This window comes from Triturus cristatus, chromosome 10 (assembly GCF_964204655.1).
Source record: "Triturus cristatus chromosome 10, aTriCri1.1, whole genome shotgun sequence".
NCBI lineage: Eukaryota > Metazoa > Chordata > Amphibia > Caudata > Salamandridae > Triturus > Triturus cristatus.
The window spans coordinates 1057878107-1057898783 of NC_140593.1; the positions used below are offsets into that span (position 1 = coordinate 1057878107).

Here is a 20677-nt window from a genome sequence, read left to right on the forward strand (position 1 = left end):
CCCATGTCAATGTAATATGTAAATAACAATAGTGTAACTCTCCCTAATGGAGTGTGTGAACAGGTGGACAATAAGTACTAGGGAGAGGATCTTCCTCATTAGGAAATGGTGCCCCCACACACCTGTAAAGGTGTCATGCTTCATCATCAGGCATTTGCTCCTCGTGGGGTTGGCGCTGCAATACCGCATGGGCCTCACAAGAGGGCTCTGTGGCTGATATCTTTGATATAAAAAGCCATGATAATGAATGCAGGTGTGTGGCACAAGTGAAATGGTGGGTTAAAAATACCACAGGGTACCCCAAAAACTTTTTATTCCAGGGTCCCCATGGTAAGTGTAAAAGCAATGCATAAATTGCTAGCTCCTCATAGTGAGGAGAAACAATTTAGTGACGAGTGCATGTAGTGTGGTTCGACATGTTTCACGTCTCATCGGTCCAGGAGGGATCCTTGATGTTTCATCAGGACCGATATATAGCAGACACACCTACACATAATGTTAACACATACAAGATGCAGTGAGCCATCCCTACTGAAAAGTGTTGCGGAATATGTGCCCCTTGGGTCAGAGCAGATGCCCACGTCACTGTTGCAGCGTAAAGTCTGCAAAGGCGAGTGTGTAAGAGAAAGTCATCATAATGGTATGGTGAGTGATAGGTAGAAATGGAAAGAGCCACTCAGTTAGTTATGTACTTATATTGCCAGTGCAGTGTGAGGCCTGGTCACCTACCCCTGCGTCTGCTTTCCCGGAAAGGTCGGAGTTCCGAACTGGGTCAGTTAAAAAGCTTTTTCTGGGTGCCGGCAGGGATGGTGTATGCCCCTCCTCAACGTGACCGTCAGCGTGAAGCCGAGGCCCTGTGAGGACGGGGTGTGGATGAGACGAAGTGACACATCTGAAGCCAGCTAAGGTGGGGTCTATAGTGGAGTAGAAGAGAAACTACTTGTGACTTTATGGAAGTTGCTCAAAGTCATGAGCGCTAGGGTATAAGACCAGAATAATGGGTAGACTACTGGTAAAGAATGACAGGTGCCACATTGTAATGAAGGCCTAATTGATGAGCGAATAATATTGATCTAAGGAAAAAAAAATCTGCATTGTGTATAGATGGAGCACCAGGTTCATAGACTTGCACGCTCACAGATTTATCATTGGTAATGCATCAATGCACAGACTTTATTTCGTAGCTCACCAGCTTGTTTATTTACACTATGCTGTCCTGCGTCCAATGGTACTGCTTTCTGGAGCATGGACTCCAAGTACCATTAGAACGTTGCGCCAATTGTAGCCCCCACCACACATACACAAACATAGTACCTCAGACCAAGCAGAGCCTGCACAACCCGTTAATACAGGTTCAAGTTAAAACACGCCAATAGGTCATTGTTGCATGTTGAATCCTTAGTAAAATATATGGGTGATTCTAGAGCCCCATCACTTTATATTTTAAAGCACTGGTAACAATAGGTCTAACAGACAGCTGTGCTGTTTGACCAGACCTAAAAACATGAAGCATGAAGATTAAGCTATAAGAGAGCAGAGGTTTTGCAGATGAACTCTTAAACTTGACGTCTGATCCTTGCAAGGCATTCATCTTTCTTTTCAAGGAAATCTTTAAATACTAATCCGATTGACCCCCCTCCCCCTTTTCTATTCTGGGACTAATCCCAGAAAGCAAAGGAACCACTGCATCATTAGTCACGTTTCTGGACTGCAAGCATATTTTCAATGACCAATCGGACTCTTATTATGACTAGTCATCTTAAATCCAGATCATCTCTTGTGGGCTCCTTGAATGCTTTTCCCTGTAGTTCAGGTCGCTAACTGACAAGCTAGAGTTCTTCATTCACATTACAATTGATATCTCCCAAATTACCAACTTTAAGGCAAGCTTCAGCTGTAGACATAGACATGCTGAGAATCCTAGTTGTTCTTCAGTCTCTCCGGGCAAGTCAATAATTGAGATACCTCACAATATACATCAGGGGAGAACAGGAAGTGAAAGTGAATACATAAGAGCACTTGCTGCGATAAGGTGATGGTGGGAATTCACAAAATGGACTGGTGTCTGGTAGCGTATTGTAATGCTGTCTTGTTCTCTTGTGATATCAGGAATGAGTTCAGGATAAGTATGATAAATACCAAAAGGTCAATGGACATGAAAAGAAACAAAATATCTGGTGCATCGCCGTGATACCCACAATGGGGACAAGTACTGTACCTTGATCAGGGCAGGGGATATGGTAACGAAACCACACGTCAACCAGAATACCAGCACTGTTCCCCAGGGTGCCATGGACCAGGGGAATTCTGAACAGTTGCAGACCAGTGGAAGTAAGCACATAAGTACCGAAAGCCCTTTAATAAGGAGGCAAGTACTAAACTGAAAAGGAAACAGAGAAGCCAGAAAACAAGAACTGTTGAGAAACACAGGGTCGAGTGGACAACTAAGCAGGAGCAGAAAATCAATACAACTACCATTTGTTGAACTGCAAGAATACATGTATGCCACTATTCACCCAGAAATAGATTCCAGATCCCGGAAGTTCCCACCTTTGCAGTAGTTAGTAGATTAGTCTTACCAAATGTCATTGCCTAATTTTCCATAGTATATAGTCACTTCCTTCCCTAAATTGGTTGATTCTATGCGTAATACGGTGGGAGGGGGAGTATCGTTGCATTAATGTGACTGCATATGGAGGGTCTGGACTGGTCTTAATTTGAGTCATTTCTCACTGAGCCATTCAGTATTCCCACATGGAGTAAAATGCTCCATACTCTTTGTGAGTAGGGTGTATTCCAGTATGTGTATATCTCTTCATACATCTCTGAAATACCTGTGCTAACTAGATCAGCCCTCCCAGCAAAGACTGCAAGCATGTGATAATATTAACTATACTCTAGTATACATGACCTAACAAAATGTTCTTTACTTTTTTCAAGTTTGAAAATATTTTATTGAAAAATTCCAATAGCAAGAACAAGTTTGACAGTATAAGAATGATATAACAAAAATGACTGCGCAAAGAATAGGATTAATAAACTAAATAGTTAAACTTATAGGTGTATATTTTATAGGCTTTTAAGAAAGGCTCCAAGGGAAATATTATGAGTGATCATTAACACATAGCATTTATATGTGGGTTTTTTTAAGAAGGAAAATGCAGAAGTGACAAGTGAAAAAGGAAGGAGGAAGAATAAAAAAAAGAAGATACATGGATAAGACAGAAGACATAAGAAATACAAAATATATATCATATAAAAATAGGTATAACAGATAAGAAATATATAGACTGAGCCTTACTAGAAGAAGAAGAGAAAATGATCATGAAATAAAGTCGATTTATACAACAGGATATACATAATAAAAACTGTAGGGAGTTCTTTAGTAGTAAACTTTAAGAATCACGAGGCTGAGAAATAAAATGTGCATTGGAAGATATAATGTGGTGACTAGATAAATATGTGGTGAATGTTAACCAGAGTAAGTCTTTCTTAATTATATTTCTGGGTTGAGATTGCACTCTCTCTATTGGATCTATGATTATGGCAAAGCATGTTCCACCAACTCGGAAAATAAATTGTTTCCAACTAGATTTTATTATTGGTAAGACAGTGACAATAAGCAAGTCAACAAATTTTCCAACCACAAAATTTCAATTCAATATCCATGAGGAACTGCCAGGGAAAATATGCAAATAATCACATTGGAATGAGATGGAACATATGAATTAAGTTTTAGCCCAATCTTGTAACAAAAAAGGATTAACTAAGGGACAATAAAAAACATATGGATGAGATCTGTGTTTCCAGTTCCACACGTTCAAAATTTATCATGTATTATCTTTATCAGGCTAGATATTGTTCCAGGTCTGAAGTGAAAAGGCACATTTAAATTCTTGTTCCTATTGTGTCTCCACTTTGGATTTGGATCGATTATTATGGAGAATATCCAGGTGTTTATAAATATATGATGCATTATTAATGGTAGGATAGTTAAACAAGGAGAGAAGTACAAGGAAGAAGAGTATTAGAATAATTAAGGACAGATATGTATTGGGTGATAATTTAATTTAGCAATGCATATTTTGACTGGTAAAAGGGAGATATATGATATTTACTTTTAAGTTTGGGAAAGGAGAAGTTGTCTTTGGAGGAAAGTAATTGATGTATGTGATTGATAACCCTAGTGATCCATTCCCTCCAAATAGTTGGTCGATTAGATATTTGAATATTTTTATTGTGCCAAATATGAGATTCAAAAAAAGGCCTGAAGAGGTGATAATGAATGGGTAATAATAGCTTTTGATAAGTTAATTGAGTAACAAAGAATAGGAGAGGAAGAGGACTTAGGATGATGTGATATAAAGACCGCCTACCTAATAGTGAATGTAGTTATTGAGGATTCTTTCAGTTGACGCCAAACTGTGGAAGGAGTAATATTTTCCGTGGATAACAATGGCCAAACTTGATTTAAAGCTAAGACAGAATTATATTTTTTGAAATCTGGAAAGTTCACATTGCCGAAATCCTTGGGTTTCCTTAATTCAAACAGAGGCATATTGGCTTCAGAATTGGGTGTAGTAAGGCTTCAGGCGCTCGTATAGTAATTACATAAGAGGATTAGGACAGGATATAGATTCCACGGTGCATTAAATATTGGGAAGATACACCCTACTCCCCTAATGCCAATCTAAGATTGGTGAATACAATTTAGAAGTATGAAGCACATGCTATTCAAATCAATAACAGTATGGTACAAGTAGAGTCAGAGTATGCAGAACACAAAAGATACATCTGTTGTCTTCAGGTGTAGTATTTTATTTGATCCTCTTTTGACCACAATTTATCTTATGACTGCTCTACGTCAATCATATATACTTTATGAAGTCTGGAATGACTGACCTCCTATACTGCACAGTTTGGAGGTCTAAACACAGGACCATTTTAAAGACAACAGCCCTGAGGAAACCTTAGGGGTATTCCCCCCCAAACAACGAAACATGTGTTGGCTAAGGCGAAAAGAAGAGGATTAAATAAAATACTACACCTGAAGACAACTAATTTATCTTTTGTGTTCTGTATACTCTGACTGTACTTGTACCATACTGTTATTGATTTGAATAGCGTGTGCTTCATACTTCTAAATTGCAAACAGAGGCATATGTGCCTTCTATTTATTCCATAAAAAGTTAATAAGTAAACTATATCAAGTTTTTAAAAAATGCTGAGGGAGCTGGATGGGCAACATCGAAAGATAGACTTCAATAATTTGGATCGTCATCATTTTTATAGTATCTAATCTACCTCAACAGGATAACAACAAGTGTGGCCATTTCCCAGATAAGGTAGATATTTTATACTGAACTGCTACTAAATCTTCCTTAGAATTCGAATAAATAATCCCTAAGCATTTGATGCCCTTTGGGTTCCATGTAAATCTAGTCTCCTTGAACTTGTCTATCAAACAATACTTATTGAGAGCCATGATGTATGACTTATCAATGTTTAATTTATATCCAGAAACCATGGAATACTCCTTTAGTAAATGAAAGAAAACTGGAATAGAAGTCTGTGGCTCCGAAACATATAGTAAAACATCATCTGCTTGCCCAGTAAATTTAACTTCTTTTTTTCCATGTCTATAACCAAGAAAAGAAGAGGACCTAGGAAAAGTTTCTTAAAAAGGTTTGAGGCATAACATAGACAGTAGAGGAGACAAAGGACATCTTTGTTGGGTGCCCCTATGTAGACTACAATATGAGGACTGTAAACCATTAACAAAAAAGTGCTTGGGAAAGTATCAAGTAAACCAATAAGTTTCAAGATTCCGGGGTCAAAACTATGCCACATTAAGGGGTGCAACATAAAATTCCAAATTTACTAGATCAAACTCCTTTTTCGTATCTAGAGTTATGGACTGTTATAGGAAAAGTACTTTACAAAGCAAGATGAATAATATGTAGAAATATCCTACAATTATCGATAATAACCATGCCTTTTTCAGAACCTGGCTGTTTTATACCAATCAAATCCAGAATAAAGTTATACTGCGTAGCACTAAATACCTTTGCAAAAATCCTCTAGTCAAAGTCAATAAGAGAAATAGGCCTTTAATTGCTACATTTGGTTAAACATTTATCTTTTTTTGGAATAAGGCAGTGCATTGCTTCCACAAATAAACTATATGCTTCTTTCTTTGAAAGAAAATATTGGAAACATAATAAATGTGGTATTAAAATGCATAAATAAAATTCCATCAGAAAACAATCTGGACCAGGAGTTTTATCTTTGAGTAATTTGGCTATGGCTGCTTTTATCTCAGGTATAGCGTTGTCAGTGTCTAGGGAGGAAAGTCAGCTAGTTAATCTAGACGTCTTGGAATCTAATTGAAAAAAATATCCAATTCCTCCTATGAGGGAGAGTGCTTCAGTGTAAATAGCTGTTGATAATATTCCTTACAACACTCCAAAATTTCAGAATCTTTATAGTGACAGTTACCCGGGTGTTCCTCAATAATATCAATTTCTTACTTTCAAATAGTTGGCCAAGAGTTTACCCACTTTATTGCAACCTCCATAATATTTTGATTTACTTTTTAATAACATGCCAGGTGGATTTCCAATAGGCTTTTTGTTATTATAATCCAATTTTGTCAGAATGAGATGTTTAAGAGTGGTTTCATGTTTAGAGGCATACTATTCATGCTCAAGTTTTTTAAAAGAATTCAACAAGTTGGAGGATTCTGTGTGTGCCTTCTTTTTTAACTTCAACATAATCAATAATAAATCCAGTGGCAGTAGCTTCAAAAGCATACCACACAAAGCAGAAATGGTTATCTGAACTAATGGGGGTGCCTAAAAGTATTTTAGAAACTGTTCAAACTTTTCCACAAAAATCTTATCATGTAACAACCTATTACTAAAATGCCCTCTGTTGGAACCAGAGACATCCTGTAATAAATCCAGATCAACAATAACTGGTGCATGGTCTGAAATTAAAATGGGCCCTCTATCTGCTTTGATGACGGAGCTAAGCACGCTGTTGGTCAACAAAACATAATACATACTAGCTTTGGAATGCGTAACAGAAGAGTAGAAAGCATATTCCATTTCATATTGATTAAAAGCTCTCCAAACATCAATTAACCCTCTAGAAAGTATTGATTTTTTGAAACGTTTTTGCATTTGTTTAGGAACATATTTAACCATGGAACTTCAGACTTAAAAGGGGCCCACACGTTGATTTCAATCTCCTCCATCAATAAATTGGCATCAGAACAATGTATAAGCATGTATAGAACTGTTCCCAAATGAACATTCACACTGGTGGGTCCATAAATATTTAAAATAGCTAACTATATATAATTAATGGTTAGTTGGAGGAGAAGCATTTTTCCCTCCTCATCCTTAACCTCCCTATCAGTAGTCAAATTGAGAAATTGTGCAATAGGATAATAACCCCATTCTAAGGGTTCTGTCCTGGAGAACAAATATAAGCCCCACCTAAAGTTTTTAAGAGAGTTAAGGTCTTTGTTCATAAGATGAGTAGTCCATAGCAAGGCAATTTGACATTTCAACCTACAGAGGTGTGTAAGTACCCTTTGTTTTTTGATAGGGTTCCGTAAACCTCGAAGATTACTTATCATGTCTACATAAATATAAAAGGATATGTAACAGAGATAAAATGTAGACGCTAATGCACAAAACAAAAGCAAAAAAGAAAGAAAATACAACCTTTGACGGAATCATACAGTAACTCAAAGTATAAATAAGAAGAAGGTACGAAGATAGAAAACAGTCAGAAAGAAGAACAGAAAAGAAAGATAAAAAAAGGAAGATAAAACCTACTGTGATGAAAGCAGATGAGATATTAAAAAGCAAAGTAGCTTTGACCATGATACGAAGAAAGAAAATGGAAAACTACAGTGAAATTGTGAAGTGATGAAACAGAGAGACAGCATAGATCCGAATAATGAGCCTCCAAAACCATATATGAGAATAGAAAATAGAGAAGGAAGCTAACACTCATACTGAAGACAATGCCCACATTGCACTAAGGAAAATGAGAACACTTACGAACAAGGAAGAATCTTAATCGAAGGGACATTTGGGATATGAAAATGGGCCAAACAGCAACAGGGATCCATGCTGGTAACACACAAAACTCCAGAAAGAATGAGAAAATGAAAACCATGAAAAAATATATGGAGATAAAATAGTAACAAAAATATAACCTACATAATGATGGAGTAGACACCATATAAATAAAACACTAAATTCCAGGTTTTCCGAAGGTCAATCTTCTCTGTTTTGTGAGGATGGATGAGCCGTATTATTTCACTTGGAGAATCAAAAGATATAGATTTGCCTGTATAAGTAATCTTGAACAAACAAGGATGAAAAATGCCATAACATGCGGTCATGGATCTCAATGCAGGTGGTAGCACAAGAAACTCCTTTCAACGAGCAGCTGTTGCTCTAGCCACATCATGTGTAAAGAAGACTTACTGGCCTGCCCATAACATTTGTTTCCTTTGTTTAGCTGCTGACGAGACTCCCTGAAAGAGGACTAAAATACTGCCAGGTCAGGCTGAAGAGTTTGCTGATGAAAGTCTGGGACCCACACTATGAGCTCATTGTAAATTAGGATAGAAACACTTTTTGTGACCTACTATCTTGGGAATATTAATTTTGAGGAAGGAGACCATGTCCGTGCCCTCTGCACCCTCTGGACTACCATAAATTCTCAGGTTGTTACGTCAATTGCGATTTTCCAGATCTTCTGTTTTTTGATTAAGTTGAGAATTCTTTTTAGACATTGACTCAGGTTTTTTCGCCGCATCTTGAACATCGCTTATTCATAGTTCCATCTCCAAGACTCTAGAGTGGAGATTGGATCATTTTTCCTTAATCCTTTGAAAAGCGGTGTTTGTTTCTACAACAAAAGGTTTTAGGTTGTTAATTTCATCCATTACATCTTCCAAAGTTAGCGGAAGTGGAGATATTGTCATAGATACTGGTTCATTTTGTTGCCATTTGTTTGTTTTACCAGTTGGTTCTTTGCTACAAGGGAGCAAAGTTGTAGTTGAAGTGAAGGATTTATGATTTGAGGTGATGGAATGCTCTTTGGCAAGGTAAACTGCGTTGTATTGGTTGAAATTTCAATAAAGTGGAACAAGTCAACTCTGCTTGTATTGCTGTGAAAACTTCTATATAATGAGTATTGCATCCCAGTGGAGTGTCTGAAAAATGCAGTATATGCGGATACCAGAGAATGGTATCCTACTCAGCAGAAACTATAACAAGAACACTCCATGAAAATATAGTAACTTTAGCGGTATATTCCTTGTAGATATATGTAATAATGAAAATAGTAAGTTCTCTGTTAGGTGTTATTACAAGTATTGATTGGCACATTAAAAGCAAAAATACCTCAGGATGATTGACTGTAATAGAAAAATCAATTAGGTAGGAGAGAGGAGTGTTTCCATATTTCTCACAAGTAAATAATATGGTAACATTTTGAGGACTTCCAGGTAACTGAGAGTGAAGTGTATTGATCTCAGTAAGTTCTCAATATGAATGCTTCCTTAAAGCTAAAGATTGTACAGGCTCTGCGCCAACACTTCAGGGAGCGCGACCAGGCCTAAAATGGCAGCTGGAACAGTCCATGTTGAGGAGTGGCGGTGCACCAATCAAACTTGTCTTATAGACTACTAAAAGTTCTAAAAACTAACCAGTCCTCTCCCCAATGGTTCTGGCACCGCATCAGCCCTTTCCTGCATTCAAAGAGAAGGAGACAACATTGGGAATTCAGTTAGTGGCTCCGGAAGCTCTAAACTCTGGCAGCCGCATTTCTTGCGGATGGTTTGGCCTCGCTCCCTCAAGATGTTCTTTTCTTACTTCTACATTGTACCACCCATCACTCTATGGTAAACTAATTCTTTCCAGTCCTGTGGCCATTTTTAATGTCAAAAGCCTTCTTTTATTCGCGTGTTAAGTATTTTTCCACATTACTGTTGAATCCACCTACATCATTATTCTAAGGCCATGTTCTCTCTGCCCAGGATGCTGACAAAACTTTGATTATTATCATTGATGGCCTTTACTAGCACAAAGCAAATGTCTCTACTTGTTTAAGGGCCATCTGTGAGGGAGAAGGTCAACATTTACATCAACTAAGAACATTCAGCTTCTGACAACGCATTTGATAGATTTTTAATTTGGGGCATGTATCTTATGCACCCGGGTCTAATAGCCGAGGGGAACTTAAGTTGGAATGTACTGATCTGTAAAGGGTGTTTTTCCCCACTTAATTCATACCAAGCAAATTGCAGAATAAGTCAACACCAGTTGTTGACCCTTTTTCAAGTAACCCCATGTAGCATACTCACAATTATGGTTCATCTTTTGTAAGTTTCTTAATCAGCAAATAAGTGATTTAGGGTAGTAAGTATTGGAGATAAACCATAAACGAAAAGATCGTAATAGAGAATAGACCCTGATACATTTATTTGCTGCCATAAAACAAAAAATCCAACATGTACTCTGTAAGTAAGTATTCAAATATGATTATTAATTCTTGCATTATATTAGAGATTTACAGTATTGCCACTCCCTTAGAGGATCCCATATAATAAGCGCGGCTGGAGTGAGTCCTGCAATTCAGCTGATAATAGGAACTCCAGATAGCACACTGGCCTCTAGTGAAGGACTGAATCTCAATCCCTAGCACACATCCATGCACAAACTGCCCAAACTAAGAGCATCCTATCTCATGCGGATGGAAACATTATACAAAGGGGATTATATCTTCCCATTAAAATGGTTGATGTGCGAAGTAGGGTGATACAATGCCTCCGCAAGCTGAGTGAGCATTAAAATCCCATAAGAGAAAGGAGAAGCAGAATGACATATTAATTGCAGCAAACTGGCTGCAATGAGTCAATTTGCAAATGCACAGAACATCCTAGCAGTCAGATCTTGGAACATCACCAGTGTATCATGTGGAATGTAAGATCCTGATTGCTAACATTTTGTCAACTATTTTGTGATCATCAGGTTCCAAGAAACGCGGTCACTGACCCCATATATTTAAAACATAGACCTGCTGATTATGCATTTCTGCAGCCGAAGGTCTCAAAGGTTGCCACTCTGGTGGCTGGGAGCCTAGATAAAAGCAAATGTATTTATTGTAATAAACTCAAACTATAATGTTATCATCTTTGATGGAATAGGGCTTGGGCCATAATGCGACTTGTTAGAGTGGGTACAATAGGCCATGGGAGGGCAACTAGGTGCCACCTGAAGCCTCTGAACTGGATTGACTGATGTTAGGAAGTGCTTGAAAACATAAGGATCAAGCAGAGTCCTGTTGTGTATGAAAGATTTCAACACACTCTGAATAATAGGGGAATTTGTCCACTTACGAAGTAAGAAAAGGAGACTTGCAGTATTGTTACAATAAAAAGAAAAATTCCAATTAAAGAATGATTGCTAGAATCCAGCGATCAGTTATACTTAGCAATGAGATGGGTCGTCAGGGAGGAAATTACATCAGACCGACACTTGCAAAGAGTCAAATTCTCATTCTCTCTGGAACATTCCAGTGAAGGTGAAATAGTGATATTTTTATTGAGCTATTATAGTTATAAATTAATAGAAAATGACAGAAGCCTACTCTTATTTTCAGTGTAGCTGCCCAGTGTGAAACAGTGCAACAAAATGTTAGCCTTATTATTGTACCTCTCTGGCAACTGTGGAAGGATAACATGAAACATAATAGATTTGCATTGAGTGCTTCCTTTGTATCTGTTGAATCCTACCAGTACTAGAAAAGGTCTCCACAAAAGAGGAATAAACTTAATGAGTACTAGCATCTGATGGTTATCCGTATAGCAGAGCACCATCAGAGATAGTCTAAGATATTGAACAGAACCTGAGGAGGAAAAGTAATCACAGGTTGAATACAGAATGGTGACAGAATGAAACAAAGTAGTGCATTAAAGAGTAGATTGGCTTGCTGACCTTCTCTTAGTAACCTGCTCAAAGCAAATCTGGTGAGTTCAGATTTGAAATTTATAAGCTCCATTGCTGGGGAAGTTGGAGGGAGACACTTGGCAGAAAAGATCAAACACCATTTTATGAATATTGTAGTTTCACCTCAAATTCACTTCAGAGCATTGTGGATCAAGAGAAATGTAAACCTCTACCCAAGTCGTTAGCATGTACCTAGGACTGGCTAGATTTTTAGTTTATGAATCACTCCCAAAATCTGACTATAAATAGAGAAGACGAGTGGGGTAATACCAGTTTCAAAAAGGATATTTCCGCTGTTCCTCAAAAACGAAAGAAGGGAGAAGAGTCAAGAAGAAGGCTAGAACCAACTATATCCACTGTGTGTTGGAGGTTGGTAATCCATTTGTTGGATAATAATGCCCTCACACACCCTTGCAGGTGTCATGCTTCATCATATGGGCTGCTCCTCGTCGGGCCGGCGGTGCAATGCCTAACGGGCTCCCTTAATAAGGGGCACTTTGTCGGAGATCTTCAATCCAACTGCCGTATGGTGAAGTGCGGGTGAGGGGGCCTAAGTGGTGTAGATGTGACTAAGTGGTATAAAACAGGGTTAAGAGTGCCAGCTAGGAATCAATTTTTTTCTGGGGGCCTCCTTCCCTGATTAAAAACGTGAAGGTGTAGCACTCAAAGGAGTATAATGTCTCATGTGTGAGTGAACTAAAAAATGGTCAACATGTTTCTCGCTAGGAGTTTGTACACTCGCGATTCTTCAGGACCTCAGAAAAAACACTATCTACAACTAAAAAGAATGTAGTTATAACAGTATTCTAGACTGGATGGTGTCACGTGAGTTAGTGACTCCTATTTAAAATACCTGTCGGTGTCTGGTATTACCTGTAAAGGAAAAGGTGAATGATGCCAGTTAAAACAAAATACTGTTGACACATTGGTACAGGAAAACAGCCAAAAACGTGACTCTTCAAACGTGCTAAAGGTAAAAACAGTGGTGGCTTCTAATGCTAACAAACGCATCAGAGCAAGTTCATTGTTGGTGGATCCCCACGGTGAACTAGAAGTGGCTATTCACCTATGTGGACTTCATAAAAATGCAGTGGGAAATACTAAAGGAAGGACTTACCCTATTTAGTATCAGTTTAGACAGCAACAGTACTCGGTGGGTGTACATTGAGCTACAATTCCTCATAAAGTAGAACTGTACACAGGACCAAATGATGGTGTGGGTAAAGCAACAATAAAAGACATGATGCATAGCAGCACAATTTTGGCACAATATAGTAGCAAGCACATGGCAGTAAAATTAAAGTAACATCTATACATCAATACATCAGTAGTCAATGATGCAACAGGTATATGCAGTATGAACAGAAATGAATCAACAAGGCTCGTGGGCTGTATGCAAGGAGCGATTTGCCTATCACCTCGGGAGTCAAAGGGTTAACTGTACTTGAGGGGGTTGATAGGAATACCCTCTTGTGTATATGGAGCATGGGGTGTTAGCCGTGTGGCTGTACGGGGATCCTAAGTAAAGGAACCATTGAATGGGTAGAAATGTAAGATAATGTTACCAGAGACAAGTACCGCAAACCAAAAGTCGCAATTTGGCAGTCTCTAAGCCGTTGCAAACCGGCGAAAAAGGTCACGGAGGTTCAGCGTAAAAGATAAAATAGGCTGAACAATTCCGTGTTAGGATTTAGCGACAGATATTCGGAATGAACTGATGCATAGACGCCGTTTGCACCTACCCTCTCCACCGAGTCCGGAAGGTGACTCGTTCGTCAGTGAGGAAGGACTAAAAAGCGGAAATCTTAGTCAGATGACTACGGGCGGGGGCTGAGCACGCGTCTGTGTGGGTAGTGGAAGGGAATGGCGGCCATAATGGGTTGGGATGGAGATTTGATCAATTGACCAAAGGTGTTCATAACTGTGGCGGCCATCTTAAACAGAGGGCTAAAGAATGGCTACACAACCGAAACTACATGTAGGCCAGTGAACCCAGTGTAAGGATGTTCAATGTGGGAACACTTATCATAATTGTTAGAGACCCTCCAAGGGAGGGTAATGTGGGTGGTGCACATAGGGTCTAGGACTGTATGCCAATCCGATGTGAGTCATCTAACATAAGGGGCAAGCTACTGGTATAGTGTGGAATAACTCAGGTTTTGATCGAGCCCCAAGGGATATCATCGTTGAGGCCCCCAATGTTAGAAGATAGACGGTGTATCCATCTCTTCTCTTGTGAACAGACTCGGTTTGGTAAGATGGGGGTTGGCTTCTAGAATTAGCCATTTTCCCCACCTGCTTAGTTATGTAATCCAACTCAAATCGCTCCTTGTACCACAGGTTCCTAGGATTCCAAAATTGTGATCGCAAAAGAAAAGACCAAATGCTGGAAACATGATCTATAGTAATATTAAGATAGCTGTAATTACATATACTTGAACATATTTAAAATGGCAATTTCATTGGTGATAAATGCATTTATTTTCCCTCTCTATCTGTCTACCAAATTCTTTTTTCATTCATAAGACACTTCTGAGTCTACTATACACCTGCATAACCCTCACTCTCTACATTGTTTGCACTTACTCCTACCTGACAACAGAACCTTTAAGTTTACCATTTGTGCCTGCATAAGTACGGATTACTCCTTGCTGGGCTGTCTACTTACATTGTAAATACCGCTTTAAGTTTGCCTCTGACATCAAAGTTCCCTATTGACCCTCTTCAGTAGGTTCTTGTGGGACATTGGAGGGCAGAGAGCACATAAAAGTTGAGAAAGTTCTGAGAATCTGTGGATGGGTTGTAACCCACGTCCCCATTACAGTATCACTGTATCACCAACGTCTGTTCTGCTATGCTTCTGGCTTCAGTGAGTTTACAGATATGGTTCTTTTTGTTCCACAGGATATTTGATGGGCGGACCCCGCTACTCGCTGTCATGGACCCCATAATAGTGAAGACCATCCTCGTGAAAGAGTGCTACACCCACTTCACAAACAGGCGGGTGCGTTTCTAAAAAGGTGTAAATACCAAGCACGGGTTCAAAAGATGGGACTGTTTATTCTTGGATTTGCAGTCATAATCTTTGTTTTAATCTTCTAGTTTCACATGTCTCTGCTGTGAGAGAGTGGGTGAAAGGTGAAGGATGACTTGCAAACCCAACATCTTCAAAGTGCTTTAAAAGTGCCTAAGCTTTATACTAGTTAGGAATGTATTTGGGCAGTTGCTAGAGTGGTATGCAGTGCATTACACTATCACTAACATATTACATGACACCTGGAAAAGCGCCTTGAAGGGAAGTGGCACTGGGGCGCTGAGGCATAACATAAAACATTGGGTCCTCCTGCAGAATGTGGTGAGGTACTCCTGAGGCTCCCATATCACACAGAAATGCATTGATCGTAGGCCGAATCAAGGTGCCTTGGAGCCCTGCATTACGTTTCCGTGCTTGGAAGTTTTGCTTGATTGGGAAATATGAGATCTAACTCTCCTTATTCCAGTGCCTGGCCCATCTTTGGCACCCTGTTTAAACTGGGGCTGCATTGCGCGAAATAAGCACCATATTACACATCTGTGCCAACAAATGAGTATGTACCACTCCCTACTAAAGTAGGAATATAATACTGCCTTTTGATCATTTCCATTACTCCAATGTTCCAACACAACTTCATTCAATGAGACACCAGCGAGTCTGGAGTGTAACACATTGAATTCTAGTAATGACCTCTGTTCGTTTGTGTATTAACATCGGAATGTGGTGAAATTATCATAGAATATAGCTCCTGTTAAGATATCCTCTTTGCCTCGAGAGATATATTATGGAACAAAAGCAAATTCAGATGGGTAATTTTGACCGGATAGGGTGGTACTGGTTGACGGATTTTTGTAGGATAGGATATCAAGATATTTATCCTAATGACATACTTGGTGGTTGCAGTAGCTATAGTCCCTTTTTTCAGTCTTTGATTCAAAGGTTAAAGGTTTGTTGATATCAATTGAATCTGATATGATTTGTGGCTTTATCTGCAGCTTAGTCTGCATGTTAGAATGGAAACGGCTCAATTAGAGTTTCTATTCGGTATGACCAGCTAAAATATCTTGATTCGAGTTTATATATATTCATTAAGAGAAGGCCTTGTCAAACATTCATCTGGTCTGCCATTGAATATTGGAAATAGTTTGCTTATTATGGACTATTTTCAAGTTATAGAAGTCTTACATGGCTTGGTTATTGAAGTTCTATTGAGCTCATTTTTTACTTTTTCAGCCTTTTCTTTTCCCTTCTTGTAGTGGTTTAGAGCCTGATACTGAATCCAGATGCTCTGGAGTTGATAATATATTACTCACACAGTCCAAAATATTTTCTGTGGTCTGCCTTAGGTGGTTCTAACAAGTGGCCCACATTTTTCTGTGATAGTTGCTAAAGCTTCTGCATTTTGGTTGGAAGTTTAAGCATATAACTGTAGGATTGAGGTCAGTGGTTATTTTGAACAGCCCCCATTTCATCTCCTTGGTGGGTCTGTCTATATTCGGCCAATTTTCTTTTCTTTAAATTATCCACTAAAGAGTTAGTAAGATTGGTAATGTGCAAAGTGTGTCTAGCATCAGTGTGCATGCACGTTTAGAATGTGGGTGTGTAGGGATTAGTTTATATGAATTGATTTCTAAGTTATTGATTTGTTGTCTAAACTACTAATGCAGGTGGCCAAAGATTGTAATTGGTCCGCCTGAAGCTTTAGTTTGTATGACTGCTTTGTTAGTGCGTTCATTGCAGCACAAAATTAATAGATGTTATTATGTTGCCACAGTGATTTAGGAGGGCTGGAAGTGGCCCCCACAACACCTTTTTCAGCCTGCTGCAAATAGTCCACCTCTGCCATCTGACTCACTCAGAGCAACACTTTCTGAACAGTTTAAAATATGTTGGCCCCTATTGTAAGTCTATCGAAAGATCTAGCGTGGGTGTTTTATCCAAGTCCTGTTTACTATATTGAATTTGTGCAATCATTTCAATGATGCTAGGTTTTTGACACTGATTGAGGCATGTCACCGGTTAGTATTATAGAAATTGTCACTTTTGAAAGGGTCTCCACTTCACTGATTTTTGGTCTGTTAAAATAGTGTTTATTGGATACTGGCTATGTTTTCTCAAGTGGCCGATTACCACCACCTCTACTATGGTTGGGTAGATCCATGAGGTCCCCTTTGATTTTAATCAGAGTGAAGTTGAACTCAGGGTAAGAGGCTTATTTCATGTTCTCAATCTCACACCATTACGATGCGTTAACAATACTTATTTTATAGCTGCTAGCTATTTGAAAATGCTGAATTGTGACCTGTGTGTTTCTGGCAACTGAATATCCTTGGGCTAAAATTAGGTACTTGATAATTGAACATTAACATGATATAAACAGTGTTTATGATGTTAGACCTCTTGAATCCAGTGCAAACCATCAAGCGGTAGTGAAACTGTTTATAAAACAACAGGCCCTCTGAAGTTAAGCAAATTGCACTCACCTCCTCTTTCCTTCTCAGTGCTTCCGCCTTCTCCAATTACCTACCAGGTAAAAATTCGGAGGTCCAGGAAGTGAGCAGAAGTGAGCAGTCAAATTGTTATGTTGTGCTTCGGTTACAACAACACCTAAGGCACAATGTGCCCACTGCCTTCTGTGGAGAGCAGGTGCCCTTATGACCATTGTGTCCTGACTATGGGACACAGGTCAGCCCCCATGAAACCACTCAAGTGGCAATCTGCTGCACACCCTGCACCCATGAACACCATGGAGTAGGAGTTCTGTGTACCTGCTCAAGTAACAGCGGTGCCGAGCCCACAGACTCCCACAAACAATGCCAATGTGTCTGATGCTGTTAGCGAACTGACTCAAAGCTGGGGCTCAGTTCAGACTAGGACCAGGATACCGTCACGGGTTCTAGTGCACTGTACAAATACACATAACACAACAGTGGGGATCAGAATGGCATCTTAGGGCGTAGCAGTGTAGGGTATTATGCTGTTAGTTGAAGAGTCAGGTTGGAGGGTCCAAGCCCCAGAATTGTACAGAGAAGGACAGGAGTGTTAAGAGTGTTCCTGATTACATATATGTGAAGTTAAGTAGAGTGAATCTACTGCTAACTACATGTATTTACCTTCAAGATACTGCAACAATTGATATTTGTCTCCAAAAGTATTTTAGTGTGATATTTTGCATGCAGTATTCTGTGAGATACCACTTTTTGCAACTTAATAACCCCTGTGGCATTAAGCAATAGTTACTTGCATGCCTGTAGAGGTAATGTGCCTAATGGCACTTTTATTTTCACTTTAATTGTTTTTTATCATAATGATTCATTATATTATATTTACTTTTTAGAATTTTGGCTTGATCGGACCCTTGGAAGACGGAGTGAGTGTTGCTAAAGATGATCAGTGGAAGAGGATTCGTACAGTGCTATCCCCAACTTTCACCAGTGGAAAACTAAAAGAGGTAAAAAGAAACGTTTTTAAAATCCCAAATTTGATTTCCTGTTGAAAATGCGGTTACTTCCATAAGGACCTGCTTTCTGAAAATATTAACTGAGAGGCCGAAGTGCTGTTGTAGAGAAACTAAGCCTATCCATATGTTTGTTGCACTCTTCTCTCTGAGTGTGACGTGATCAATAAAACTCTACATTCTTTCTCTATTACTTAACATTCCATATAGTAAGAAAAATGTATATGAACGTACTTTGATGATTAGAAAAAGTATTTGCATAATTTGAAAGCATTCACTTGGACCCTGTGCCCACCAAGCACAGGCATCTGGCCCAGGGCAAGCTGTTCAGCTGATTGGCTGATGACAGGCTGGTAAATGCCTTTACACTTGTTAATATTGAAAAAGTTGATGTTGATTAAGCCTGGGCGGAGTTCGCAGAGTACCGCTATGCAGAACTCTGTGAAGTGCCATGCAGAGCTCCGCAAGCGGTGGAGTGGGTTAGATAAATGCAGTTTGCAGTGATTCTCAGTACCAGGTGCTTGTAGGCACAGTGCAAACATCGTGAATGGCACTATGCAAAGCGCAAGCGGGTGCTGCTTCCTTCCTGCCTCTCGAGTAGATTTTTACTCAAGCGCCAGATTTGTCGAAGTGAGCGGTTGCGAGCATTCGCGACCACTCGCAATGAGAAATCTGACCGGCCACTTTGAGAAATTTTGCCGGGAGGTTGATTTTCCACGTTTGGGGTCGGCAACTTGATGTTGACGATCCCGAACGAGGAAAAATCTTGCTGGGAGGTGGATTTTCCTCACTTTCGTTCCTCAACGTCAAGTTGGCGAGCGCAGAGCGGAGTTTTTCGGAACTCCGCAAGCTCCGCGTAACGCGGAGTGCAGAAAACTCTGCAAAGGCTGCAAGCGGAGCGGAGTTCACCGCCCAGACTTAATGTTGATGTGCACATTTATATATTTGTGTACACAAACGAGATTGCATCACTATTATCAAATTCGCCCGTTGTGAGCTCTCCATCAACCCTGACGCAGGAATACCTGGTCAGGCAGGCTGTGAGACCTAGCCCTGAGGTTGATGATTAACAGGTCACAGGTGGGTGGACACGTAGCCGGCAGTCAAACATGCAAACAGGAAACTCAGATCAATCCCCAGATAAGTGCAGCGATTCCACAATGGTCCAGGGAGATTGGCCATAATAAAGCACACGTGGCCGGAGGGGTGCACGTATTCCCCAAAACATTATAAAGTCAGATGCCACACTAAGTTAGGAACACACAGCCTATCAGAACACAGCACACTTAGTACACGCAGAGATTAAGTGCCACTCATACCAGACATCTGGACTGGTTGCCCCCATTGTGTTCACGCAAGGTCGAGACCCACCTGCATTTGTTACCAGGGGCCCTATTTGCAACTCCAAAGACAAGGCCTGCATTCTTTTACCAAAGACAGATCAACTGAAGCACTTTACTAAACCCAAAGAACTGTATAAAATGCTGTTCAGATTGATTGTACTTTGATACAGTCCTCAGACCCACTTTTGTAACTATGCTCCTGGCAGAAGTGTTTAATTAAACCAACTGTTCCTGTTTTGTCATGGTATCCTATGCATTCCTTGTATGTAAGGTCAACACATGGATGAATGGTGAAGTCCCGGCACTGCTGTTCTCCCACCTCCCAACAATATGGAAAGCAAGCGTTCTTTCCATTCAGATCAGTGTATCTCATTTACAAAGCACATTAAAGGCAACTATGACTGATTGTAATGGCTATTTCACTTGAAACAATTCCCCACTTGATTGGCCATTGAGTATGTGGTATCCCTGGTCGGTTGTCTATTTCTTCTGGTAGTTTTCTGCAGGGAGGATCATGGGTTTTAGTTTGTTTGGTCTGTCTGAAGTGGCCTTGATCCATGAAAGAAACTTGAAAATCCATCTCCGTGTCCTGTGGGTTCACTATATTGAGTTAAAAAGAACGTAAGATGCAGTGCTACAACTAATTTAATAATAGCTCATCTGTTGCTGCCTCTGGTTACATGAATATTATCGAGTGCATTGCCACTACAATACCCGAAGGATACAAAATCACTTATCATGACCGCATCAACAAGCCTGGCAGCAGGATCGCCATCATTCACAAGAAATCCATCCAATGCACCAC

At 39.6% G+C, this 20677-nt stretch overlaps 1 protein-coding gene across 1 annotated transcript in view; it reads left to right on the plus strand.

Annotated features, from left to right (window-relative positions):
* Positions 1-20677, plus strand: part of LOC146796559 (cytochrome P450 3A21-like) — a 426463-nt gene that overhangs the window by 147590 nt on the left and 258196 nt on the right. Inside the window, exons 4-5 of the mRNA XM_085629195.1 lie at positions 14943-15042; positions 18410-18523. Coding sequence (XP_085485321.1) covers positions 14943-15042; positions 18410-18523 — 214 coding nt within the window. The remainder of the gene's footprint in view (positions 1-14942; positions 15043-18409; positions 18524-20677) is intronic.